The 27,803-nt window shown below is 43.0% G+C and overlaps 1 protein-coding gene and 1 pseudogene across 4 annotated transcripts in view; both read right to left on the bottom strand.

The window, feature by feature from the left end:
- LOC132401275 (mitochondrial import inner membrane translocase subunit TIM14-like) overlaps window positions 1–27,803 on the bottom strand; it is a 499,620-nt pseudogene that overhangs the window by 48,572 nt on the left and 423,245 nt on the right.
- si:ch211-222n4.2 (uncharacterized protein LOC101885505 homolog) overlaps window positions 1–27,803 on the bottom strand; it is a 104,027-nt gene that overhangs the window by 30,838 nt on the left and 45,386 nt on the right. For 3 of the 4 annotated variants that reach the window (XM_059983322.1, XM_059983321.1, XM_059983323.1), the window contains one exon: window positions 20,112–20,189. The exons of the other annotated variant lie outside the window; for it this stretch is intronic. In XM_059983322.1, coding sequence (XP_059839305.1) covers window positions 20,112–20,189 — 78 coding nt within the window. The remainder of the gene's footprint in view (window positions 1–20,111; window positions 20,190–27,803) is intronic. 4 annotated transcript variants of the gene reach the window in all.

Consider the following 27,803-nt stretch of genomic DNA (forward strand, 5'->3'; position numbering starts at 1 on the left):
GTGAGAGGACCCTACTCTGTGACGTCGCCACCGGCCAGCCCTGTCCCATCATCCCGGCACCTTGGCGGCGACGTGTTTTCGACTCCATTCATAACTTGGCGCACCCCTCCATCCGGACAACCGTCCGGATGGTCTCCAGCAGGTTTGTTTGGCACGGACTCCGCAAGCAGGTCAGTGAATGGGCCAGAACGTGCATGCACTGCCAGACGGCCAAGGTGCAGCGGCACACCAAAGCTCTGCCGCAGCAGTTCCACCCCGCCCGCCGGCGTTTCGACCACATTCACGTGGATATCGTGGGCCCCCTGCCAGTGTCGCGAGGAGCGCGGCTCCTCCTGACTATCCTGGACCAGTTCACAAGATGGCCAGAGGCGGTCCCGCTCACCGACACCACCTCCGAATCTTGCGCCCGGGCACTGATCGCCACCTGGGTGTCCCGCTTTGGTGTACCGGCCCACATTACCTCCGACAGAGGCGCCCAGTTCACCTCCAGCCTGTGGTCAGCTATGGCCAGCCTTTTGGGGACTCAGCTGCACCACACAACTGCCTACCACCCACAGTCGAACGGGCTAGTGGAGCGTTTCCACCGTCACCTAAAGTCGGCTCTCATGGCCCGCCTGCGAGGAGCTAACTGGGCGGACGAGCTTCCCTGGGTCCTACTTGGCATCCGCCTGACGCTCAAAGACGATCTGCACGCCTCGTCGGCCGAATTGGTGTACGGCGCACCCCTGGTCATCCCTGGGGAGTTCATACCAGCCCCATGGGGGCAAAAGGAAGAACCCGCAGCAGTCCTGGGCAGACTACGCCAGAGGCTCGGTGTCCTGGCCCCCATACCCACTTCGCAGCACGGGCAGAACTCGACCTGCGTACCCAAAGACCTGCAGAACTGTAAGTTTGTATTTGTACGAAGGGGCGGGCATCGGCCACCGCTGCAACGGCCCTACGAGGGGCCGTTTACGGTGCTCCGGAACAACGGGTCCACGTTCGTGCTGGACGTTGGGGGGAGAGAGGAGGTTTTCACGGCGGACTGACTCAAACTGGCCCATGTGGACCTGGCGCAACCGGTCGAGTTTCTGGCATCACGGCGCAGAGGCCAACCATCCAAACGGTCCGGCCCAGACTGTGGACATTGGGGGGTGTATCGCCGGTTCTGGGGGGGGGGGGGGGGGGGGGTTATGTGGCGACCCACTTTCTAGCACACTCGAACTGGCTCGCAAATAGCCAGCGTGCAGGCACAAAGGCCAGGTCCGCAACAAAGGGGAAAAGCCTGCTGGGGTTTGTGAGTACGTGTCCCTTGGAGCATCCGTGCCCGGGGAGGGCGGGATGAGGGAGGCTTTAAAGCAAGGCTGTGAAGTTCGAATAAAATCATCTTTAATTGCAGTTTACCGACTCCATGTCGTTATTTTAGCGCTGCATACAGCACACCGCTACAACATCTTTTTTTCTGGAAGCTTGGAATTAAAGGTATAGACAGAATTCTCAACAGAGGAACTCAAAGTAGATACATGTTGCCATATACAAGCCTGAGATTCGTTGCCTTGTGGGCATACACAGTAAATCTAAGAAACACAACAGAATCAATGAGAGACCGCACCCAACAGGACGGACAAGCAACCAATGTCAACAAACTGCGCAAGTATCAAAGGGAAAAATAAATACCAAGCGCATGAGATGAAGAGTTCTCGAAATTGAGTCCATAGGTTGTTGGAAATGTTCAGTGATGTGGTGAGTGAAGTTGAGTGAAGCTATCCCTACTGGTTCAAGAACTGTACTCCTCTTTACTTTTGTAAATGTTGCCTTTTTCATGCAACAGTTTGAAGTGTTTTATATTCTGAAATCATGGATATAATTTTCGATAAGTAAAATGTGAGATTACTAACCCTTGGGCAAAAGAAGACAGCAATACACGATCAGTAATTTGCTTACAAGATTTGTTTTCAGGAAACCTGAGTAAAATCGAGCATTGCATCAAAAACAATACGAACACTTCTGTAAAAGAAATTAACTATCTTCAGCTTATTGAGAGATATTGTCAGCTGATCTGATGAGAGACAGAGACAGTGATTCAAACTTGAATCAAAGAAATGGCAAGAACCATTTGTGGAGAAGAAGATTTTTAAGATGAATATGGATTATTAATATGGACAGTAATGTGTCTTTGCGTATTTATGTTAAATCATAATGATGACTTTCCTTCGATGTTTGAGAAATGTATGCAGCTTAGCTCGAGCAAGTGAATACACTAAAGGGAAAATCACACAGAAACCCCTACATTAGGAAATGCTTGATGAGTGATTTGAGCATTGATGCGAAGAGAGGCTTTTCTAGCACGGGTAACCTATTGGAACAAAGGGAGGAGTGACAATCAGTTCCCAAGAGGAGTCTTGGCAGAAGTCTTGATCTCAAGACAAGCAGACAGACATACTTTATTGATCCTGAGGGAAATTGGGCGTCGGAGTGGCTGTAACAGGCAGCATGCACGGCCAGTGTATGCGCACAAAGTTGATATACGCGGGTAGGAAGAAGCTGGGTTAGAAATCTTCGCCTGGTAAGAGGAGGATGTAACTCCTTTATTTTTGCTAAGCTTGCTTTCCAAATAGTAGCTACCACTTGTAAGATGAAAGTGCAATAAACTTTCAACTAACATTTCTGGTCATAAATGGAAGTCAGCTTACAGTTCTTAAAATATGAATGGAAAGCAGCAATCAACTTGAAGTGAAAAACACAGCTTTGTAAACAAGTTCTGCGTTTTACAGATGCTCGGTATTTTGCGGACACTCTGTCAGTAGTAGATGCTAGACACTGCATCTGCTTTTTCACTGCTCAAGGTAGAGCATAAATAATGGTTTGTTTAATTTGGGCTGTTTCAAACAGTCAAGCTAACTTAAGTGGCTTAGTTCAAGAAAATTTGTAGAACAGATGTATAATATTATTTAGCATATCACTAACTAATGTATTTATAGTAGGAAAAGTTTTATTTATTCAAGGAAGTTAGCTTTACACCATTAATAGTAGCTAGCTGAGGACTAAGTCTCCGAAAATGCTTTTAGACCATTTGTGTTAAAAGGATATCTGAGGAAATATCATAAGTATGTGAAGTCATCCCAGTGGGGGGGAAAAGGCACGTGTGTAGTGAGCAACTCAGGCTTATTAGGAATAGGTAATGAACATCAAAAAGCATGAAAGAAAATCAGGGTGAATGAAAATTCATCCTCCAGCTTCAGTTTCTGTGACAGATGAGTCATTTGTCAAAATGGGTCTGTATTTTTAGTTTATAGGAATTGTAACTGTGTTTTAGAAATCCTTAATGCCTTATTCTTTGTGCTTTGTGTTTTGGAAATGTTATATATGATAGAAATCCTCTGTGAGAATTTGAATACATTTAAGAATTTACAGATAGTGGGTATTAGCAGTAAATTCACCATGGAGAATAAACGGGGAAGTTAGTCTTTGAAGATTGGGTAGTTACAGTATAATCTCCCTTCAGTGAGAGCACCCATGGCTTTTTATATCGGATAGGGCTTAAAGTCTTTGTCTGAGTTTAGAACTTCACAGTCAGTAAACCCAACACCAAATTGTATCACTTCTCACTTTCGGGGTGAATTCCATCTGCCACTTCTCAGCCCAGCTCGCCACCTTGTCAATGTCTTACACCCTACAACAACCTTCTATACGAGACACAACTCCAGCAAGGTTTCTATCACTTCCAACAATATTGCAGTAATTTTTAATATTATAGCAGTATTTCAGTAATTTGACATTTTGAACTGCACTGCTGCCACAAAACAGCGGATTTCATGCCATCTAAATCAGTGATAATAAACCTGAGCCTGTTAACATACTACTATCATTTCTGTGATGACAAGCAATTTGTTAGTTCATCTCAGCAATGAATAATCATCTGACATGAAGACCAATCACAAGGCGAGGAATGTCCAGTGCAGGACATGCTCTCAGGTGGCAAACACAGTGATTAAAAAAAAAAGAAAATTAAATTTGAGGCATTTAGAATATATTTTGTTTAAGGGGAACAAGATGAACAAGTATAGTTTGGCCACTGATTTGTTGTAAGATAAGTTTGTGACTAGTCAGTCTCTCATCACTTTGAAGAGATTAGACCTCTGAGGAGGATCTGTGAAAGTCCGATATGTAGTTTGAAACTTCTGGATGCATTACTGTAGAACCCGGCAGACAGATATTTGACGGTGCAGGTACATCGCTATAGACCAGGCCACAAGTAACAAGTACAGGGTGTCTAAAAGGAAGCCAAGATCCTCGGTGTCACATTCACCCATCGAACATGCAGCAAAGAATTCTACCAACCATGTTCACTGATTAAATTAAATTAAAATCTCAATTTAATAAAAAATATCAGGTTCACGTAGCAGGCGATCTTTGTGTTGCATTGACTTCTACGACTCTGATCTTTCACAATTTCTGATAACTATCTGCAATAGGCCTGTTTGCAGCAACAGCAAAGAACACAAGCAATGCAAAGATTTTGAAAGGCCGGCATTTGAGCTAATTGTCTGCTACACTGCAGAGCTACAATCAGGTTTTGAGATTATATGCAAGCTTTATCATTCTTGCCCTTGAGATATACAGAAAGAAATGCATTCTTACATTTCTCTAATGACAGCACATTTAAAGAAAAACATCAACAGCAAGACCAGTTCTTAACAAGAACAAGAACATGTAAACGTGGCTCCCTTCTCAGTTAAAGTGTAAAAGAATTTAAAGTGTAAAGTGAAATTAGCATTTCTCTTCTTCAGCCAATGTCAGATCCGTGGAATGTGGCTAACGTAGTTTATTTATAACCTGACTTCATCATGTGAAATGTTTTAAAAATAAACGCTCACCATCTCTCACAGTGCCCAGGTCTAATTGTCCAACCAAAAGTACAACTAACCAAGGCAGGACATTCTTGCTACGGGAGGCCGCAGAACAAGTACTAGGGAGGGCTGCTCTGGTGGGATGGATTTAACTTGAATTAGGTTGGGACTAGGGGTCAGGTACTGTGATCACCTTATTTATTGATACAGAGAGGAATAAGCTTTATCTGGCTCTTCACACCGTGCCATCCAGCATCCCACCAATTTTAACACCAGCCTAATCACAGGACTATTTGCGATGACCTACTGACCAGTATGTCTTTGGGCTGTGGGAGGAAACCCACGCATTCCAAGGGGTGGATGTACTGACTCCTCACACAGGACGCTGGGATTGAGCTATGAGCTTCAATGCCTGGAGCTGTACAAGATCGCATTAACCACTAAACTACTATTGTTAACTAAACAGTAAGTATGGAGAGTAGGGGAAATACTGACAGCAGGAAAAAGGACAGAACAGGATTGCAGGCAGTAAATGACCGAACCTGTCAAAGAGGAGAGGAGCAAGTAAACATGCAGTTAGTATCCAAACAGGGAAAAAATGGTAAACAGCACAAACATTATTTAGTTCAATGCACGCATAATTATTTGTAAGATAGATACATTTTTATTTTATTTATTGAGATACAGCACAGAGTAGGCCCTTCCAGCCACGCCACACAGAAACAGCCAATTTAACCCTTCCAGCCACGCCACTCAGAAACAGCCAATTTAACCCTTCCAGCCACGCCACTCAAACAGCCAATTTAACCCTTCCAGCCACGCCACTCAAACAGCCAATTTAACCCTTCCAGCCACGCCACTCAAACAGCCAATTTAACCCTTCCAGCTACGCCACTCAGAAACAGCCAATTTAACCCTTCCAGCTACGCCACTCAGAAACAGCCAATTTAACCCTTCCAGCCACGCCACTCAAACAGCCAATTTAACCCTTCCAGCCACGCCACTCAAACAGCCAATTTAACCCTTCCAGCCACGCCACTCAGAAACAGCCAATTTAACCCTTCCAGACACGCCACACAGAAACAGCCAATTTAACCCTTCCAGACACGCCACTCAGAAACAGCCAATTTAACCCTTCCAGCCACGCCACACAGAAACAGCCAATTTAACCCTTCCAGCTACGCCACTCAGAAACAGCCAATTTAACCCTTCCAGCTACGCCACTCAGAAACAGCCAATTTAACCCTTCCAGCTACGCCACTCAGAAACAGCCAATTTAACCCTTCCAGACACGCCACACAGAAACAGCCAATTTAACCCTTCCAGACACGCCACTCAGAAACAGCCAATTTAACCCTTCCAGCCACGCCACACAGAAACAGCCAATTTAACCCTTCCAGCTACGCCACTCAGAAACAGCCAATTTAACCCTTCCAGCTACGCCACTCAGAAACAGCCAATTTAACCCTTCCAGCTACGCCACTCAGAAACAGCCAATTTAACCCTTCCAGCCACGCCACTCAAACAGCCAATTTAACCCTTCCAGCTACGCCACTCAGAAACAGCCAATTTAACCCTTCCAGCCACGCCACTCAAACAGCCAATTTAACCCTTCCAGCCACGCCACTCAAACAGCCAATTTAACCCTTCCAGCTACGCCACTCAGAAACAGCCAATTTAACCCTTCCAGCTACGCCACTCAGAAACAGCCAATTTAACCCTTCCAGCCACGCCACTCAGAAACAGCCAATTTAACCCTTCCAGCCACGCCACTCAAACAGCCAATTTAACCCTTCCAGCTACGCCACTCAGAAACAGCCAATTTAACCCTTCCAGCTACGCCACTCAGAAACAGCCAATTTAACCCTTCCAGCTACGCCACTCAAACAGCCAATTTAACCCTTCCAGCCACGCCACTCAAACAGCCAATTTAACCCTTCCAGCTACGCCACTCAGAAACAGCCAATTTAACCCTTCCAGCTACGCCACTCAGAAACAGCCAATTTAACCCTTCCAGCTACGCCACTCAGAAACAGCCAATTTAACCCTTCCAGCCACGCCACTCAAACAGCCAATTTAACCCTTCCAGCCACGCCACTCAAACAGCCAATTTAACCCTTCCAGCCACGCCACTCAAACAGCCAATTTAACCCTTCCAGCCACGCCACTCAGAAACAGCCAATTTAACCCTTCCAGCCACGCCACTCAGAAACAGCCAATTTAACCCTTCCAGCTACGCCCCTCAGAAACAGCCAATTTAACCCTTCCAGCCACGCCACTCAAACAGCCAATTTAACCCTTCCAGCCACGCCACTCAAACAGCCAATTTAACCCTTCCAGCTACGCCACTCAGAAACAGCCAATTTAACCCTTCCAGCTACGCCCCTCAGAAACAGCCAATTTAACCCTTCCAGCCACGCCACTCAAACAGCCAATTTAACCCTTCCAGCCACGCCACTCAAACAGCCAATTTAACCCTTCCAGCCACGCCACTCAAACAGCCAATTTAACCCTTCCAGCCACGCCACTCAAACAGCCAATTTAACCCTTCCAGCCACGCCACACAAACAGCCAATTTAACCCTTCCAGCCACGCCACTCAAACAGCCAATTTAACCCTTCCAGCCACGCCGCTCAGAAACAGCCAATTTAACCCTAGCCTAATCACAAGACAATTTACAATGACCAATTAACCAATCAAGTGTGTGGGAGGACACCCATGCGGTCTTACAAACCGTGGTGGTAACTGAACCTGGGTCACTGGTACTGTAAAGCTAATCACTATGCTAATGAGCCGCTTCAAGGCAGGAATAAAAATTAATGGTATAATCTAATAAACAGTGCAGAGACCAGATTTCAAAGTAATCAAGGTTGCAAATTAAATATTCTAGGACATCAGAGAAGTTAGTGGAGCCGTATGCCGCAAGGAAAGGGCAACAACATAACCCTGTCAGCACCTCCCATCTCTGTACTTATCCAAATTTCTCTTGGATGTTGAAATCTAACCTGTATCCACCAGTTTCACAAGTAGCTCGTTCCACACTCACACCAATCTCTGTGAAGAAGTTCCCTCTTAGGTTCCCTTAAAATATTTCATCTTTCACCCTTGACCTATGACTTCTAGTTCTAGCCTCACCCATCATCTGTGGAAAAAGCCTGCTTACATTAACCCTATCTGTACCCCTCATAACCTCTACAGCTCTGTTGAATCTCCCCTCATTCTCCTACGCTTTAGGGAATAAATCCAATCTTTCCCTATAACTCAGGTCTTCAAGTTGCAGCAACATATCCGTATATTTTCTCCACTCCTAAGAAATAAAACCATAAGGCCATTTTCTCCTTCATTATATGGCTGAGCCATTTTGCCTCTCAGCTTCAATCCCCTGCCGTCTCTCTGTATTTCTACATGCCCTGACTGATCAACACCTGCCTTAAACATATGGAATGGCCTGAGTGCCACGGTCACCTGTGGCAACATATTCCACAGATACTCTCTGGCTAAAGAAACTCTTCTCATCTCTGTTCTAAAAGGGCACCCCTCTATTCTGAGGCGTCGACTCCCCCACCATAGGAACCATCCTCTCCACATCCACTCCATTGAGGCCTTTCACCACTTGATACATTTCAATGAGGTCATCCATTCTTCTTCTGAATTCCAATGAGTACAGGCCCTGAGCCATCAAACACTCCTCATATCACAAGCCGTTCAATCCTGGAATCATTTTCGTGAACCCTCTCCAGTTTCAGCACATCCTGACATGAATCATGGAATGGCTGACAGGCAGAAGGCAGTCAGTGGGAATAAAGGGGGCTTTTTCCGGTTGGCTGCCAGTGACTAGTGGTGTTCCTCAGGGGTCTGTTTTGGGACCGCTACTTTTCACATTGTTTGTCAATGATTTACATAATGGAATTAGAAACATAGAAAACCTACAGCAAAATACAGGCCCTGCAGTCCACAAAGCTGTGCCGAACATGTCCCTACCTTAGAACTACCTTAGGCTTTACCTTAGCCCTCTATTTTTCTAAGCTCCATGTACCCATCCAGGAGTCTCTTAAAAGACTCTATCATTTCTGCCTCCACCACCACCGGCGGCAGCCCATTCCACACACTCACCACTCTCTGCGTAAAATCTTACCCCTGACATCTCTTTGTCGTGGCTTTGTGGCAAAGTTTGCAGATGATACAAAGATAGGTGGTAAGTAGTACTAAGGAAGCAATGCGATTGCATCAGGACTTAAACAAATTGGAAGAATAGGCAAAAACGTGGCAGATGGAATACACTGTTGGGAAATGTATGATAATGCATTTTGGTAAAAGGAACAATAGTGAGGACTATTATCTAAATGGGGAGAAGGTTCAAACATCAGAGGTGCAGAGGAACTTAGGAGTCCTTGTGCAAGACTCCCAGAAGGTTAATTTACAGGTTGAGTCTGTAGTAAAGAAGTCAAAAGCAATGTTGGCATTTATTCCAAGGGGAATAGAATATAAAAGCAAGGAGATAATGCTGAGCCTTTATAAATCACTAGTCAGGATGCACTTGGAGTGTTGTCAACAGTTTCAGGCCCCTTATCTCAAAAGAGGTGCGTTGTCATTGGAGAGAGTACAGAGGAGGTTCACAGTGATGATTCCGGGAATGAAGGGGTTAAAATATGAGGAGCATTTGGCAGCTTTGGGCCTGTACTCACTGGAATTTAGAAGAATGCGGGGGGAGGGTGCATTTCATCAAAACCTACCACATTTTGAAAGGACTAGATAGGGTGGATGTGGAGAGGATGTTTCCTGTGGTGGAGGCATCCAGAACTAGAGGGCACAGCCTCAAAACTGAGTGGTGACCCTTCAGAACTGATGTAAGGAGGAATTTTTTCAGCCGGAGAGTAGTGAATATGTGGAATGCTCTGCACAGACTGCGGTGGAGGTCAAGACCGTGGGTACATTTAAAGTGAAAACTGTTAGTTTCCTATTGGTCAGGGCATTAGAGGATATGGTGAGAAGGCAGGTGTATGGAGTTGATTGGGATCTGTGATCAGCCATCATGGAATGGCAGAGCAGACTCGATGGGCTGAATGGCCTAATTCTGTCCCTGTGTCTTATGGTCTAATCATTTCTTAGATAAAGGGCCCAAAACTGCTCATAATATTCCAAATGAGACCTCACCAGTGCTTTACAGTCTCAACATTACATCCTTGCTTTTATATTCTCATCCTCTCGCAATGAATCCTGACATTGCATTTGCCTTCCTCACCACAGACTCAACCTGCAAATTAACCCTTAGAGAACCTGCACAAGGATCCCAGATCCCTTTGCTCCTCAGATTTTTATATTTTCTTGCCATTTAAAAAATAGTCAACCCTTTCATTTCTTCTACCAAAGTGTATGACCACATACTTCCTGACATTGTATTCCATCTGCCATTTCTTTGCCCATTCTCCTAATCTGTCCAAGTCCTTCTGCAGCCACCTTACTTCCACAGACAACCTGCTTCTCCATTTATCTTCATATTGTCTGCAAACTTTGCAACAAAACCATCAATTCCATTATCCAAGAAATTGACATATAATGTAAAGAGAATCAGTCCCAACACAGTTGCCTGTGGAACACCAAAAGTCACTGGCAGCCCAGCAGAAAAGGCCCCCTTTATTCTTAGTTTTTGCCTCTGCAGACAGATATATATAGGTTACGTGAGTGGGCAAGGGTCTGGCAGATGGAGTACAATGTTGGTAAATGCGAGGTCATTCACTTTGGAAGTAAAAATGGAAGAGCAGATTATTACTTAAATTGTAAAAAAAAATATAGCATGCTGCTGTGCAGACAAAAGGTTGGTTTGCAGGTTCAGCAGGCTATCAAGAAGACAAATGGAATGTTGGCCTTCATTGCTAGAGGGATTGAATTTAAGAGCAGGGAGGTCATGCTGCAACTATACAGGGTACTGGTGAGGCCGCACCTGGAGTACTGCGTGCAGTTCTGGTCTCCATACTTGAGGAAGGATATACTGGCTTTGGAGACGGTGCAGAGGAGGTTCACCAGGTTGATTCCAGAGATGAGGGATAAGACTATGAGGAGAGATTGAGTCGCCTGGGACTGTACTCGCTGGAATTCAGAAGAATGAGAGGAGATCTTATATAAACATAAAATTCTGAACAGGGATAGATAAGATAGGGGCAGGAAAGTTGTTTCCACTGGTAGGTGAGACTAGAACTAGGGGACAGAGCCTCGAGGTTTGGGGGAGTAGATTGAGGAGACTGAGATGAGGAGGAAATGCTTTTCCCAGAGAGTGGTGAATCTGTCGAATTCTCTGACCAATGAAGCAATGAAGGCTACCTCAGTACATATATTTACGATAAAGTTGGATAGATTTTTGCCTAGAAGGGGAATTCAGATTTATGGGGAAAAGGCAGGCAGGTGGAGATGAGTCCATGGTCAGATCAGCCATGATCTTATTGAATGGTAGAGCAAGAGATAGCCTACTCCTGCTCCTATTTCTTATGTCCATGTGAGGGCTCACCAATGCCTATACAGCCTCAGCATTACATCCTCGCTTTTATATTCTAGTCCCCTTGAAATGAATGCTAACATTGAATTTGTCTTCTTCACCACTGACTCAATCTGCAAGTTAACCTTTTGGGAACCTTGCACAAGAATTTGTTTTTTTCTCCATTTCGAAAATAGACTATGCTTTTATTCCTTCTAAGAGTGCGTAACCATACACTTCCTGACACTGTATTCCATCTGCCATTTCTTTGCCCGTTCTCTGAATCTGTCCAAGTCATAGAGCCATAGAAAAGTACAGCACAGAATCAGACCCTTCAGCCCACCTAGTCTGTGCTGAACCACTCAAGACGCCTACTTCTTCGACCTGCACCGAGACCATGGTCCTCCATATCCCTACCATCTTTGTACCTATCCAAACATCTCGTAAATGTTGAAATCAAGCTTGCATTAATAGATATCATGCCAAAACTTTGCAAACGGCTAAGGAAGTAGTGGCGTTGCCATGCTTTATTTGGAATTGCACTTACATGCTGGGCCCCGGATAGGTCTTCAGAAATGGTTAGACTGAGGAATTTTAAATTGCTGACCCTCTCCACCTCATGGGCCTCTGGTTTCCTCCTCCTGAAGTCAATAATCAGCTCCCGAGTCTTTCTGACATTGAGTGAGAGGTCCTTCTGCAGCATCCCATCTTCCTCAACACTACCTGCTCTTCCACTTATCTTCATATCATCCTCAAACTTGGCCAAAAAGCCATCAATTCCAAAATACAAATCATTGACATAAAATGTAAAAAGAAGCTATCCCAACACAGACCCCTGTGGAATACCAGTAGTCACTGGCAGCAAATCAGAAAAGGCTCCATTTATTCCCACTCTTTGCCTCCTGCCAATCAACCACAGCTTTATCCATGCTAATATCTTTCCTGTAATACCATAGCTCTTATCTTGCTAAGCAGCCTCATATGCAGCATCTTGTCAAAGACCTTCTGAAAATCCAAGAACACAACATCCACTGATTCCCTTTTGTCTATCCCACTTGTTATTTCCTCAAAGAAATCCAACAGATTTGTCAGGCAAGATTTTCCCTTAAGGAAACTCAGCTGATTTTCATCTACTCTATTGTCTCCCTCCAAATACCCTGAAATTTCATCTTAAACAATCGACTCTAACATCTTCCCAACCACTGAAGTCAAGCTATCATTTCCTTTCCTCTGCCTCTCTCCCTTGGAGTGACATTTGCAATTGTCCAGTCCTTCAGAACCATGGTAGAAACTATTGATTCATGACTAATGCCACAATCTCTCCAGCTACCGCTTTCAGATCCAGAAGGTGTAGTCCATCTAGTCCAGGTGAAAGGTTCAGACCTTTCGGCTTACCCTGGAAATAGCACTTGCACTCACTTTAGCCCCCTGACACTCTAACATACTGCTCGTGTCTTCCACAGTAACAAATAATGCAAAATAGTTATTCAGTCTGTCTGCCATTTCACCGTCCCCTAATACTACCTCTCCAGCATCATTTCCCTGTGACAATAGACAATAGGTGCAGAAGTAGACCATTCGGCCCTTCAAGACTGCACCGCCATTTTGAGATCATGGCTGATTAATTACTATCAATACCCGGTTCCTGCCTTGTCCCCATATCCCTTGATTCCCCTATCCATAAGATACTTATTTAGCTCCTTCTTGAAAGCATCCAGAGAATTGGCCTCCACTACCTTCCGACGCAGTGCATTCCAGACCCCCACAACTCTCTGGGAGAAGAAGTTTTTCCTTAACTCTGTCCTAAATGACCTACCCCTTATTCTCAAACCATGCCCTCTGGTACTGGACACTCCCAGCATCTGGAACATATTTCCTGCCTCTATCTTGTCCAATCCCTTAATAATCTTATATGTTTCAATCAGATCCCCTCTCAATCTCCTTAATTCCAGCGTGTACAAGCCCAGTCTCTCTAACGCCTCTGCGTAAGACAGTCCAGACAACCCAGGAATTAACCTCGTGAATCTACGCTGCACTTCCTCTACAGCCAGGATGTCCTTTCTTAACCCTGGAGACCAAAACTGTACACAATACTCCAGGTGTGGTCTCACCAGGCCTCTGTACAAATGCAAGAGGATTTCCTTGCTCTTGTACTCAATTCCCTTTGTAATAAAGGCCAACATTCCATTAGCCTTCTTCACTGCCTGCTGCACTTGCTCATTCACCTTCAGTGACTGATGAACAAGGACTCCGAGATCTCTTTGTATTTCTCCCTTACCCAACTCTACACCGTTCAGATAATAACCTGCCTTCCTGTTCTTACTCCCACTTGGATAACCTCACACTTATTCACATTAAACGCCATCTGCCAAGTATCTGCCCACTCACCCAGCCTATCCAAGTCACCCTGAATTCTCCTAACATCCTCATCACATGTCACACTGCCACCCAGCTTAGTATCATCAGCAAACTTGCTGATGTTATTCTCAATGCCTTCATCCAAATCGTTGACGTAAATTGTAAACAGCTGTGGTCCCAATACCGAGCCCTGTGGCACCCCACTAGTCACCACCTGCCATTCCGAGAAACACCCATTCACCGCTACCCTTTGCTTTCTATCTGCCAACCAGTTTTCTATCCATGTCAATGTCTTCCCCCCGATGCCCTGAGCTTTGATTTTACCCACCAATCTTCTATGTGGGACCTTATCAAATGCCTTCTGAAAAGGCATGTGGTCCGATATATACTTTCACTTCTCCTTTATAAGACCGTCAGACATAGAAACAGAATTAGGTCACCTGGCCCATCGGGTCTGCTCCGCCACTCAATCATGGCTGATCCTTTTTTCCCTCCTCCTTAACCCCAGTTTCCAGCTTTCTCCCGTAACCTTTGATACCATGAACAATCAAGAACCTATCAATCTTTGCCTATTAATACACCCAATTACCTGGCCTCCACAGCTGCCAGTGGCAACAAATTTCACAAATTCATCACCCTTTGGCTAAAGAAATTTCTCTGCATCTCAGTTTTGAAAGGGCACCCCTTTATCCTGAGGCTGTGCCCTCTTGTCCTAGACTCCCCCACCATTGGAAACATCCTTCCCACATCTACTCTGTCTAGGCCTTTCAACATTTGAAAGGTTTCAATGAGATCCCTCCTTCCTTCCGAATTCCAGTGAGTACAGACCCAGAGCCATCAAACGCTCCTCTCGTGATAACCCTTTCATTCCTGGAATCATCCTTGTGAACCTCCCCTGGACCCTTTCCAATGTCAGCATATCTTTTCTAAGATGAGGGTCCCAAAAATGTTCACAGTACTCAAGGTGAGGCCTCACCAGTGCCTTATAAAGCCTCAGCATCACATCCTTAATTTTGTTTTCTAGACCTCTTGAAATGAATGCTAACATGGCATTTGCCTTCCTCACCACTGACTCAACCTGCAAGTTAACCTTCAGGGTGTTCTGCACAAGAACTTCCAAGTCACTTTGCATCTCAGATTTTTGGATTTTCTCCTCATTTAGAAAATAGTCTGCACATTTGTTTCTACGACCAAAGTGCATGACCATGCATTTTCCAACATTATATTTCATTTGCCACTTTCTTGTCCATTCTCCTAATCTGTCTAAGTCCCTCTGCATCCTGTTTCCTCAACACTACCTGCCCCTCCACCAATCTTTGTATCATCTGCAAACTTGGCAACAAATCCATCCATTCCATCACCTAAATCATTTATATACAGCATAAAAAGAAGCGGTCCCAACACTGACCCCTGAAAACACCACTAGTCACTGGCAGCCAACCAGAAAAGGATCCTTTTATTCCCACTCACTGCCTCCTACCAATCAGCTGATGCTCTAACCACGTTAGTTGCCTGTAATACCATGGGCTGTTAACTTGATTTACTCCTTACAAGTCATTGTGGGTGGAAGTCAGAAACAGAAAGGGAGCAATAACTCTACTGGGTGGTTTGATAGACCCTCCAATAGTAACAGGGACATTGAGGAGCAGATAGTCAGGCAGATAATAGAGTTGTGATGGGTGATTTTAATTTTCCTAATATTGACTGGCATCTCCTTAGAGCGAGGGGTTTAGATGGGGTGGGTTTGATAGGTGTGTTCAGGAAGGTTTCCTGACGCAATATGTCGATAAGCGAACAAGAGGAGAGGCTGTACTTAATCTGGTATTTGGAAATGAACCTGGTCAGGTGTCAGATCTGTCGGTGGGAGAGCATTTTTGAGGTAGTGATCACAACTCGATCTCCTTTACCTTAGCGCTGGAGAGGGATAGGAGCAGACAATTTGGGAAAACATTTAACTGGGATAGGGGCCTTGGTGAGCAGGGTTAAGGAAAATCCCAAGGCATTCTACAAGTATGTGAAGCGCAAGAGGATGAACTGTGTGAGAAAAGGACCAATCAGCAATCAGGTGCTATAGTAGAAACATGTGCATGCAGTTGGAGGAGGTAGCAGAGGTACTTAATGAATACTTAGCTTCAGTATTCACCAGGGAAAAGGACTTTGGCAATTGTGGGAATGACTTACAGCAGACTGAAACGTTTCAGCATATAAACATTAAGAAAGAGGATGTGCTCGAGCTTTTGAAAAGCATTACATTAGTCGTCAAAACCAGTCAAGATATACCCCAGGCTACTATGGGAAGCGAGGGAGGAGATTACTGAACCTCTGGTGATGATCTTTGCATTATTGATAGGGATGGGAGAAAATTGGAGGGTTGCAAATGTTGTTCCCTTGTTCTAGAAAGAGAGTAGAGATAACCCAGGAAATTATAGACCAGTGAGTTTTACTTCAGTGGTGGGTAAGTTGTTGGAGAAGATCCTGAGAGGCAGGATTTATGAACATTTGGAGAGGTATAATATGATTCGGAGTAGTCAGCATGGCTTTGTCAAGGGCAGGTCGTGCCTTACGAGCTTGATTGAATTCTTTGAGGATGCACCAAAACACATTGATGAAGGTACAGCAGTGGATGTAATGCAAATGGATTTCAGTAAGGCATTTGACAAGGTTCCCCATGCAAGGCTCCTTCAGAAAGTAAGGAGGTATGGGATCCAAGAAGACTTTGCTTTGTGGATCCAGAATTGGCTTGTCCACAGAAGGAAAAGGGTGCTTGTAGATGGTTCGTATTCTGCACAGAGGTCAGTGACCAGTGGTGTGCCTCAGGGATCTGTTCTGGGACTCCTCCTCTTTGTGATTTTTATAAATGATCTAGATGAAGAAATAGAAGGGTGGGTTAGTAAGTTTGCTGATGACACAAAAGTTGGGGGTGTTGTGGATAGTGTGGAAGGCTGTCAGAGGTTACAACGGGGCATCGATAAAATGCAGAACTGGGCTGAGAAGTGGCAGATGGAGTTCAACCTTGATAAGTGAGAAGTGGTTCACTTTGGAAGATCAAATTTAAAGACAGAATATACTCTTGGCAGTGTGGAAGATCAGCGAAATCTGGAGGTCTGTGTCCATGGGACACTCAAAGCTGCTGCGCAGGTTGACAGTGTTGCTAAGAAGGCATATGGCATTTATCGACTGTGGGATTGAGCTCAAGAGTCGTGAGGTAATGTTACAGCTATACAAGACCCTGGACAGACCCCACTTGGAGTACTGTGTTCAGTTCTGGTCACCTCACTACAGGAAGGATGTGGATACTATAGAGAGAGTGTAATGTTACAGCTATACAAGACCTTGGTCAGACCCCACTTGGAGTATTGTGTTCAGTTCTGGTCACCTCACTACAGGAAGGATGTGGATACTATAGAGAGAGTGTAATGTTACAGCTATACAAGACCCTGGACAGACCCCACTTGGAGTACTGTGTTCAGTTCTGGTCACCTCACTACAGGAAGGATGTGGATACTATAGAGAGAGTGTAATGTTACAGCTATACAAGACCTTGGTCAGACCCCACTTGGAGTATTGTGTTCAGTTCTGGTCACCTCACTACAGGAAGGATGTGGATACTATAGAGAGAGTGTAATGTTACAGCTATACAAGACCCTGGACAGACCCCACTTGGAGTATTGTGCTCAGTTCTGGTCACCTCACTACAGGAAGGATGTGGATACTATAGAGAGAGTGTAATGTTACAGCTATACAAGACCCTGGTCAGACCCCACTTGGAGTACTGTGCTCAGTTCTGGTCGCCTCACTACAGGAAGGATGTGGATACTATAGAGAGAGTGTAATGTTACAGCTATACAAGACCCTGGTCAGACCCCACTTGGAGTACTGTGCTCAGTTCTGGTCACCTCACTACAGGAAGGATGTGGATACTACAGTGAGAGTGCAGAGGAGATTTACAAGGATGTTGCCTTGGTTGAAGAGCATACCATATGAGAATAGGTTGAGTGAACTTGGCCTTTTCTCCTTGGAGCAATGGAGGATGAGAGATGACATAGAGGTGTATAATATAATGAGAAGCATTGATCATGTGGATAGCCATAGGCTTTTCCCAGGGCTGAAATGGCTAATATGATGAGCCATAGTTTTAAGGTGCTTGGAAGTAGGTACAGAGGGAATATCAGGGGTAAGTTTTTCACACAGGGAGTGGTGTGTGTGTGGAATACACTGCCAGCAATGGTGGTGGAGGCGGATGCAATAGTGTCTTTTAAGAGTCTCTTAGATAGGTACATGGAGATGGCTATGCAGTCGAGGAACTCTTGGCAGTTTCTAGAGTAGATTACATAGTTGGCACAATATTGTGGGCCAAAAGGCCCATAATCTGCTGAAGATTTCTATGTTCTACATTCCCAGAAGGTTAATTTACATGTTGAGTCTGTGGTAAAGAAGACAAATGTAATGTTAGCATTTATTTCGAGGGGAATGGAATTTCAAAGCAAGGAGATAATACTGAGCCTTTATAATACTCCAGGCAGGTCACACTTCAAGTATTGTCAACAGTTTTGGGCTCCATATCTCAGAAAGAATGTATTGTCATTGGAGAGAGTCCAGAGGATGTTTCCAGGAATGAAGGGGTTAACATCTGAGGAGTGCTTGGCAGCTTTGGGCCTGTGCTCATGGGAATTTGGAAATATGCAGGGGATCTCACTGAAACCTACCAGATGTTGAAAGGACCAGATAGAGTGGATGCAGACAGCATGTTCCCTGTGGTGGGGGCATCCAGAACTAGAGGGCACAGCCTCAAAATTGAGGGGCAACCCTTTAGAGCAGAGCTAAGGAGGAATTTTCTTTGCCAGAGAGTAGTAAATCTGTGGAATGTCCTGCCACAGACTGCAGTAGAGGCCAAGTCTGTGGGTATATTTGAGGCAGAAGATGATCATCTCCTATCGGTCAGGGCATCAAAGGATATGACGAGAAGGCAGGTGTATGAGGTTGAGTGGGATCTGAGAACAGCCATAATGGAATGTCGGAGTAGACTTGACAGGCTGAATGGCCTAACTCTGCTCCTATAACTTAGGATGTTATGCCTTCCACATTCACAAACAGAAAGTGTCCCATCACTTTGGAACACCACTGACCACACAATCACACAAACAACCCTCTACCATTAAATTCTACTCCTATGGCTATGCTAGTTTTGGACCCAATTTGCAAACTTGCTCTGGATCCCATGGGTCCCAGACTTTTGAACTAGTCTCCAGGTGAAAAGCTGAAGTCTGTGTGGGCAGTATAACTTGAATGGTGATGGATGGCAGTGTTGGCCACTGCTGGAGCTCTGCATCTGTTCTCTATCTGTATTATGTCTTGTGTTGCCTGTTTATTATGGTAACTAGTCAAATGAGTGGGGAGGCATGGTAAAAGCAAAGGGAAAAAGTTATGTATTCTTGCTTATTTCGTTGCAGTTTGCTGCTTGGACTGGCAGATGTCATATCTTTTGCTGACCGCTCAATTACGCATAGCTTACACTTGGGTACGCTTAAATTTCATCACTTCAAGATTGTATGTTTGCAATTGCTAATAAAGGATCGAAATACATATCCTTGACTTTTGGAGCAACCATTATCGAAGTGTGGGTGCGTCATGCAAGTATAACAAATCTGTAGGGTCGCTGGCAGCACCAATTGTTTTGGTTTGGCTGCTATAGACACAATTTGTATTGTAATTCTATTACGCTATTTTAATTTGACTTTTCTTGTGTTGAATTGACTTTAAAGCAAAAGGAAAAACAGCATTCACTCAGCAACCTTTTACAATTTTGGGGGTGGGGGAAGCGGCGTGATTTGTTCTGTGGTTTTTGTTGCTACTCGTGTTGTTATGCAGAGTATCGTGGGCATGCTACGATGACACCAGAATATGTGGTGACGCTTGAGAGCTGCCCCCAACACATCCTTAAGTTGAGTTGTTTGTTAAAGCAAATGACGCATTTACATATAATAAATAAATATGAATCTCATCTGTCCAGTTCTGATTTGTCCCTGCCTTTCCAAGTGATCATTGGTCCTGTCCTGTCTGTCCACTCTGGTTAATGAAATTCCTGTCCTTTGCAACTTCCTCCTATATAGTCCCTAACATTGAAATTTGGGTCAAAAGTCCTTTCTTGAAAAGGTGGAGGGGACACATTTGCTGTCTTCTAGTGATTTGATATCTCACATATAGCCAGGAAAGATTTAAAAACTTCGGCATTAATCCCAGCAATATTATCTCCCACCTCCACCCACCACAGTAGCCTCAGTGTATACAGAAACATTGGAGAGAATACACGAGCTAGTCTCCTTAATTCAGATCTCTGTTTCACGCCTCAAACCAGCAAGGAGGTAGATGGAGCTGCAGAGGTAGAGGTTGCTCTGATCAGCAGTACTGGGGCTGCGACCCACAGGAGGAATCACACCCAGTGATGGAGCCATTACCTGTACAGTGATCTCTGCTAATCATCTGGGCAGCTTCTGTGAGTGAGGTTGTCGGACCAGCGCATGATAAAGTTCCCACTGAAAGTTAAAACAAGCAAATCATTCAGCCAGTTGAAACAATACTATCTCTTTACTGGACATAAAACCACTTGTGCTATTTCCTCCAATTCCTACAATAAATATCTATACAATTTTCCTTTAAAGGAAACAAGTCCTTCCATTTCCATCTCATTTTGACTCCCAAACTCTGGCAGGATGCAGCTCACATGAAAACCCATTTGCCTAAAGCCTTTTATGCTGCATCTCGATTTGCCAAATCAGGTCTCCTGAGAACCAAGCCCAAAAGAAGAGTGCCTTCCCATTACCTCCTGGAAGACCACTTCCTCAGCTGCCCTGGAACAGCACCCACTTGCATGCTGCTGCTCCTGGTGAATTCAACCCAACAAAAACAATCACTGTCTTAAACTGCCAGCAGTTTCCACCAGCCGAGTCTGCTTTCATCTTTGGCTATCTGGTAAGGATGGCTCAGGGCTCGAGCAGTCAGGCACTCCCTCTGGCTACAGCCATTTGCTGAAGGCTGGCAATTAGCAAACTCCACGTGGTTCAGACGTGCAGCTCCATTGCAGCCTTGTCTGTCCCAACGCTGCCCTAATACAAGAGGAGGTGGACAAAGATTGGTCAGGTGAAGAGATGCACACTAAAAACCTGGATGTTTGAGATTGGAAATTGTGAGATATAACTGCCCCGAGCCTCCTTGCCTCCATCTCGCCGCAGGTCACTGCTTGTGTAGGTGCTGGGCTCTGTGAAAGGCTCTAGTCATTGTGAAAAGATTTTCCAACAGCCTGCCTCTTGGAGTAACTTTTCCTGTAAGATCGGCTACAAAGTTGGCACATGGTGGGATGAAGGGCCTGTATGTTCTATGTTCTATTAGGGCAGGGGAGTTCATGTATGAAGATAAAACATAGTTGACTATGAAGTGTGAGGTATTTAAGTGTGAGAGCAGTGTTAAATGTGAGGGTGAAGCAAAACAAATCTTATCAGCCAAAATTTGTGGTATTAATCTTAAGTAAACAAGTGCCAACAGGTCCAGTGTGCCCACTTTCCTTTTCACTCATCTCAGCTAGGCCTAGAGCTGGTCTCCTATGACCCCCCCCCCCCAGGTGATGGCTTTGCACCCTAGACAATGGGATGCCTAGGTGTGGGTGTGAGAATCTGGGTGAGGCTCCCAGTCAGCCATAATACAGTGTCATAATAAAAACTGTCCATTAATTTGTATCATTGTGAGCCCACGTGACCCAAAGACCAGCTGTAGCTTGTGCTGGGTCATCCCCACTTATGCACAGTATTCAACAGACTGCAGGATCTCACCTGCTCTTTACTGACACTCGAGAATGGCACAAGATGAAAAGCTGCATCAGTAGCAATAGGGTAAACTGCCACAAATTAGGATCAGGAATCAGGTTTGTTATCACCGGCACTTGACATGAAATTTTTTAACTTAGCAGCGACAGTTCAATGCAAAACATAATCTAGCACAGAGAGAAAAAATTAAAATAAAACATAATAATAAACAAGTAAATAAATTATGTATATTAAATAGATTATTAAAATGTGCAAAAACAGAAATACTGTATATTAAAAAAGTGAGGTTGTGTCCAAAGCTTCAAAGTCCATTTAGGAATCGGACAGCAGAGGGGAAAAAGCTGTTTTTGAATCGCTGAGTGTGTGCCTTCAGGTTTCTGTATCTTCTACCTGATGGTAACAGGGAGAAATGGGCATGCCCTGGGTTACCACATCTTTTCTTAGACCATGCAGTTGTTCTGGCCCCAATGTTCCCACTTCTGCTATAATTTTGGAATTTTGAAAGACTAATACCTCTTAATAATTATAAAATCATTACTTAACATCCCTGTCAAATCTTCCCCGTCCATTACCAACTTCTTCTCATTGTCCTTCCTTATTAAGGCCACTCATGGATACCCTTGCCAAACTGAATGGACCAAGTGTCTCCATGTTTCCCCATCACTCAGGTTATCTGAGTCAGAGGAGGTGGTGGAATCCGTTTCGATCAATGTACTTAGTATAAAGGTATTCAGAAGGATGCTGATAAAAGGCAACGTACAGAGGAATGAAGTCCTGATATGAACCAGTGCTATTCGTGTACAACTGGTGGTCTTTTAAGAGACCCTTAGATAGGTAAATGGAGCTTAGGAAAACAGAGGGCTACGCGGTAGGGGAATTCTCAGCAGTTTCTAGAGTAGGGTTGATTTGTTGTAGATTTCTATGTTAAGAACAGCAATGTTGGCACAGACAGTTGATTGGACATGAAGTGCAAAGTGAACACCAGGTCCCCCAGGTTGCTGCTGGGCACTTACTATCATTCCACCGTACCCCATACTTTAGACCCCCACTCCCGACTATCCTGCTGGTGGCTGTACAATCTCTGCAAAATAAAGTTGAAGACCTCAGAGCAAGGCTGCTGAACCAGAGGGACTTCGGGGACTGCTGTGTGCATTTCTTTACAGAAATACAGCTATCTGCCACCATTTTGGATGCAGCGCTGTAGCTCAATGGCTTCATGACTCTTTGTAAAGACAGGACAGTCGGATCCGCCATTTTACAGTGGCTCCACTTTTCTTTATATTTTATATTCCACTGACAGATTCCTTTTAAGTTTGATGATTTATTACTTCTACTGAAGAATTTACAATTTAATTACGATGGCCAAAAGAAGTCGTTCTGGTATTGAACTGAGAAGCTGCAAGACTTTTCCTGAAATGGAGCAAACTGAACAAATAAAGAAAGCAGAGGAACCTATTACTTTAGCAGGAATATTTTCTTCAATACAAGACATGAAGTCGGAATTCAGATCGCTTAACACTAACATTAATAAGTTGACGGACTCCAACAGGAAGCTTGAAAAATCTATCTCTAGTGTTCAAGATTCTCTGAAGAATTCAGACTTTCAACTTCAGGCGCTTAAGCAGACTACAAGTCAAATCGAGAATGAACATGATCAATTCAGGCAAACTATTAAAGATCAAGGAATGAAGTTGTCTTTGATGGAGAAGAAAATCAATGAAATTACCTCGGAACTATCTAAAATGAAGAAAAAATGGTTGATTTAGATAGTAGGGGGCGTCAGAGTAATTTGCATATACAAGGACTGCCTGAAAATACTGAAGCTGGTGATCTGTTAAAGTTCTTTTCAGATATGTTGTACTCACTTTTTAGCGAGACTCTGGAAACTAGCCCTTTAACTGGTAAGAGTCCATAGAATTCCATTTTCTCGGCGTTCACCTGAATTACATCCTCGACCAATTGTACTTTGTCTGCATTATTATACAACCAAAGAAGCCATACTTCGAGAAGCCAGAAAAAGACGAAAGATAATCTTTAAATCAACAGAACTTCGTATTGTTGAAGATTACCCCCCGAGATCTTTGCCAAAAGAAGGAAATACCGAGAAGTCATGAGTGAAATGTACAAATTAAATTTACACCCTTCTCTTCGGCCCCCAGTATGGCTGGTAATTTTTCCTGAAGGGTCTAAGTCACTGAGAATCTACTCTCCTCAGGAGGGATGAAAGTACATTACAAATCTTAAAGTTAAGCCAATTACTGAATAGGTAATTCTGATGTATGAGATGTCTATAGATATCCTGAGTTAAGTCTATTCAATGCTTTTTAAGTCTTTGATATAGTACGTGGCTGAATAAACTTTTCTTTACTCACTAATAATTAGAATATAACTGTTTTGTAGAGAACTCTTACAGTATTATATTATAAAGGTCCGTATAGGACCTGTCGTGTATTATTCTTTTTATTTCTTGTTTGTTTCAATACTAATACAGTTTTAGGTTTGATATTTATTTATTTATTTATTTCTCTTTTTTTGAGAGAAAGAACTCCATAATATTATTTGCTTGGATTTATTTTTCTTTGAATATGTGATTAATATACTTTAGCCGAATTTAAGATGGCCGTCGCCAATTATGTTTTTACTTCTGTTGGACATAACATTGTAACATTTGAAATCTGTTTGTTCCTTTTATTATGTCTATCTTGGGTGGGTTCAATATTCTAAATTTAATATACGTAGCTGCAAAATGGAGGATAGGGTCAAGGGTTATTAGGTTAGCATGTGGCCAGCCTATTGGTTACTGTCTTTCTTGCTTTGTTTGGTCTATTAGAATAGACTTTTTTCTCGATTGGGCAGTTCTTTTGATGGGATTTTTTTTCGCAAATACGTCGCTCCTTCCAGTTGTACCCATGCCTTTTGGATCAATCTGTGCTTGTGTAATAGTTTTTTTTATAAAATAAATTAAATTTTAAACATGGATGTTAATAAGATTAATATAATCTCTTGGAATCTGAACAGTGTGAATCATCCTGTTAAGAGTAAAAAGATTTTTAAGAAATTAAAAACACGCCGATATTATTTTTGCGCAAGAAATCATATATGGAAACAGGATGAGGACAGGTTTTTCAAACTTTGGAAAGAACCTTTATTTCACTCGTTGTCGACTAATAAAATTAGAGGCGTATCTATTTTTGTTAACTCCAAAATCCCTTTTGTACATTTTAATACTATTACTGATTCAATTGGAAGATATTTAATTGTTACGGGTTTATTATGTGAGCGAAAGGTAGCTTTGGTGTGTGTATACACAACTAATGTAGATAATTCCTATTTTTTTAGAAGCTTTTTTCTGAGCTACCGACTTTGATACACGTTTGCAAGTTGATCATGGGTGGTGATTTTTAATTGTTGTCTGAACCCAGCGATTGACAGGTCATCAACCAATCCGTCGCTTCCTAACAAAGCGGCAGCGTGTATTAATTATTTTTTACTAGAAAATGGCCTGGTCGATATCTGGAGATATAAACACCCTAACGACAATGATTTCTCTTTTTTTTCACACATTCATTGTAAGTATACTGGAATTGATTACTTTTTTTTAGATACACGTTTGCTACACTCCATTATTGAGTGTGCCTATGACGTCATTGCATTGTCGGATCAATCGCCTTTGAAGTTTACCCTGAAGCTTTCGGACAGCTTTTTGAAAATGTCACAGTGGAGATTGAATCCTGTACTGTTACAGGATCCAGCCTTTGTTAGTTTTATTAAGGAGCAAATTTCTATATTTTTTGAATTTAACACAACTGAAGGAATGTCAAACCTGGTTTTATGGGACACGATGAAATCTTTTCTTGAGGACAGATAATTTCATACCCAGCAGCTTTAAGAAAGAAAACTAAAATGGAATTGTCAGCACTTACTAATAAAATTAGAGAGAAAGATAAAGCGTATTCAGTTAAACCTACTGAAGACCTACATAAAAAAAGAGTCGAATTTCAATCACAGTATGATTTGCATTTGACCTTTCCCATTGAACAGCAAATTCTTAAATCTAAAAGTTTATTTTATATACATGGGGAAAAATCTGGTAAACTTTTGGTGAGTCAGTTGAAGGCTGGTATGGTCAGAAGTCAGATTTTAAAAATCCATAGACCAGATAGAATTGAAACCTTAGACCCTTATGAAATTAATAAGATATTTATGGATTTCTATTCTAATCTTTATAAATCTGAATTCTCTGATTACTATGAATAGATTTTTGCAAAAGTTAGATATACCCAAAATTTCGACTCAAGATGCTGATATATTAGATGCACGTATCAAACAAGAGGAGATAGCTAAAGCTATATCCTCTATGCAATTAGGGAAAGCTCCGGGATCTAACCTGATGGTTATATGGTGGAATTTTATAAGACTTTTCATGAAATGCTTATGCCATGTCTTCATCAAATCCTTACTGATTCTATACCCTCTGGGAATCATCCAAAAACTTTTTATGAGGTATTAATTTCATTGATTCCTAAAAAGGAAAAGACCTACTGCAATGTACATCCTATAGACCTATCTCTTTGTTGAATGTAGATTTTTAAATTCTCTCTAAGATTCTAGCTAATAGACTTGAGAATATTTTGCCTACTGTTCTCTCAAATGATCAAGCACGATTTATTAAAAAATAGGTACTCACATTTTAATATTTGAAGACTGTTAAATACCATTTATTCTCCCTCAGCCAAAGAATCTGAATGTATCGTATCTCTAGATGCAGAGAAACCCTTTGATAGGGTGGAGTGGCCTTATTTGTTTCAGGTTTTGAAGAGGTTTAATTTCAGTCTGGGATCTATTCCCTTAATTAAATTGATTTATCAAACCCCAGTGGCAGTGGTTATAACTAAAAATCAAAAATCTCCTTATTTTAGATTATATAGAGGAACCCGCCAGGGTTGTCCTCTCAGTCCTCTATTATTTAATTTGGCTTTAGAACCACTTGCTATCACTCTTAGGGATTCTAAGTCTGTGCAGGGTATTAAAATAGGGGTTAAATTACATAAGGTTTTGTTATATGCGGATGATTTATTAGTTTATATTTCAGACCCTAGGAGATCTATTCCGTTTATGTTATCTATATTTACAGAATTTAGTATTTTTTCTGGATATAAACTTAATAAACTTAAATGGACAACGAGGACATAAAGATCCTAGCCAGAGGCTCAGCAATCTCTTCCCTCGCCTCGTGGAGCAGCCTGCAGAATATTCTGTCAGGCCCCGGGGACTTATCCATCCTAATGTATTTTAACAATTCCAACACCTCCTCTCCCTTAATATCAATATGATCCAGAACATCAACCTCACTCATATTGTCATCACCGTCATCAAGTTCCCTCTCATTGGCGAACACCGAAGAGAAGTATTCATTGAGGACCTCGCTCACTTCCACAGCCTCCAGGCACATCTTCCCACTTCTATCTCTAATCGGCCCTATCTTCACTCCTGTCATCCTTCTGTTCTTCACATAATTGAAGAATGCCTTGGGGTTTTCCTTTACCCTACTCGCCAAGGCCTTCTCATGCCCCCTTCTTGTTCTCCTCAGCCCCTTAAGCTCCTTTCATGCTACTCTTGCTTCCTAAACCTCACATATGCTGCCTTCTTCCACCTGACTAGATTTTCCAGCTCACTTTATCACCCATGGTTCCTTCACCCTACCATTCTTTATCTTCCTCACTGGGACAAATTTATCCCTAACATCCTGCAAGAGATCCCTAAACATTGACCACATGTCCATAGTACATCTTCCTGCAAAAACATGATCCCAATCACACCCTCAAGTTCTAGCCTTATAGCCTCATAATTTGCCCTTCCCCAATTAAAAATTTTCCTGTCCTCTCTGATTCTATCCTTTTCCATGATAATGCTAAAGGTCACTGTCCCCCAGATGCTCACCCCCTGAGAGATCTGTGACCTGACCCATTTCGTTACCTAATACTAGATAATATTACCTAACACTAATTCTTTATGTTCCTGTTAGGTTGAAAGGAAAGGTTAAAAGTTTGAGAGAGCCATAATTTTCAAGGGATATTGGAAACTTGGTTCGAAAAAAGAGATGTACAATAAATATAGGCAGCATGGAGTAAATGAGGTGCTCGAGGAATATAAAGAATGCAAAAAGAATCTTAAGAAAGAAATTAGAAAAACTAAAAGAAGATATGAGGTTGCTTTGGCAAGTAAGGTGAAAATAAATCCGAAGGGTTTTTACAGTTATATTAATAGGAAAAGGATAGTGAGGGATAAACTTGGTCCCTTAGAGAATCAGAGTGGACAGCTATGTGCGGA

Source organism: Hypanus sabinus, chromosome 10 (genome assembly GCF_030144855.1).
Source record: "Hypanus sabinus isolate sHypSab1 chromosome 10, sHypSab1.hap1, whole genome shotgun sequence".
Classification (NCBI taxonomy): Eukaryota; Metazoa; Chordata; class Chondrichthyes; order Myliobatiformes; family Dasyatidae; genus Hypanus; species Hypanus sabinus.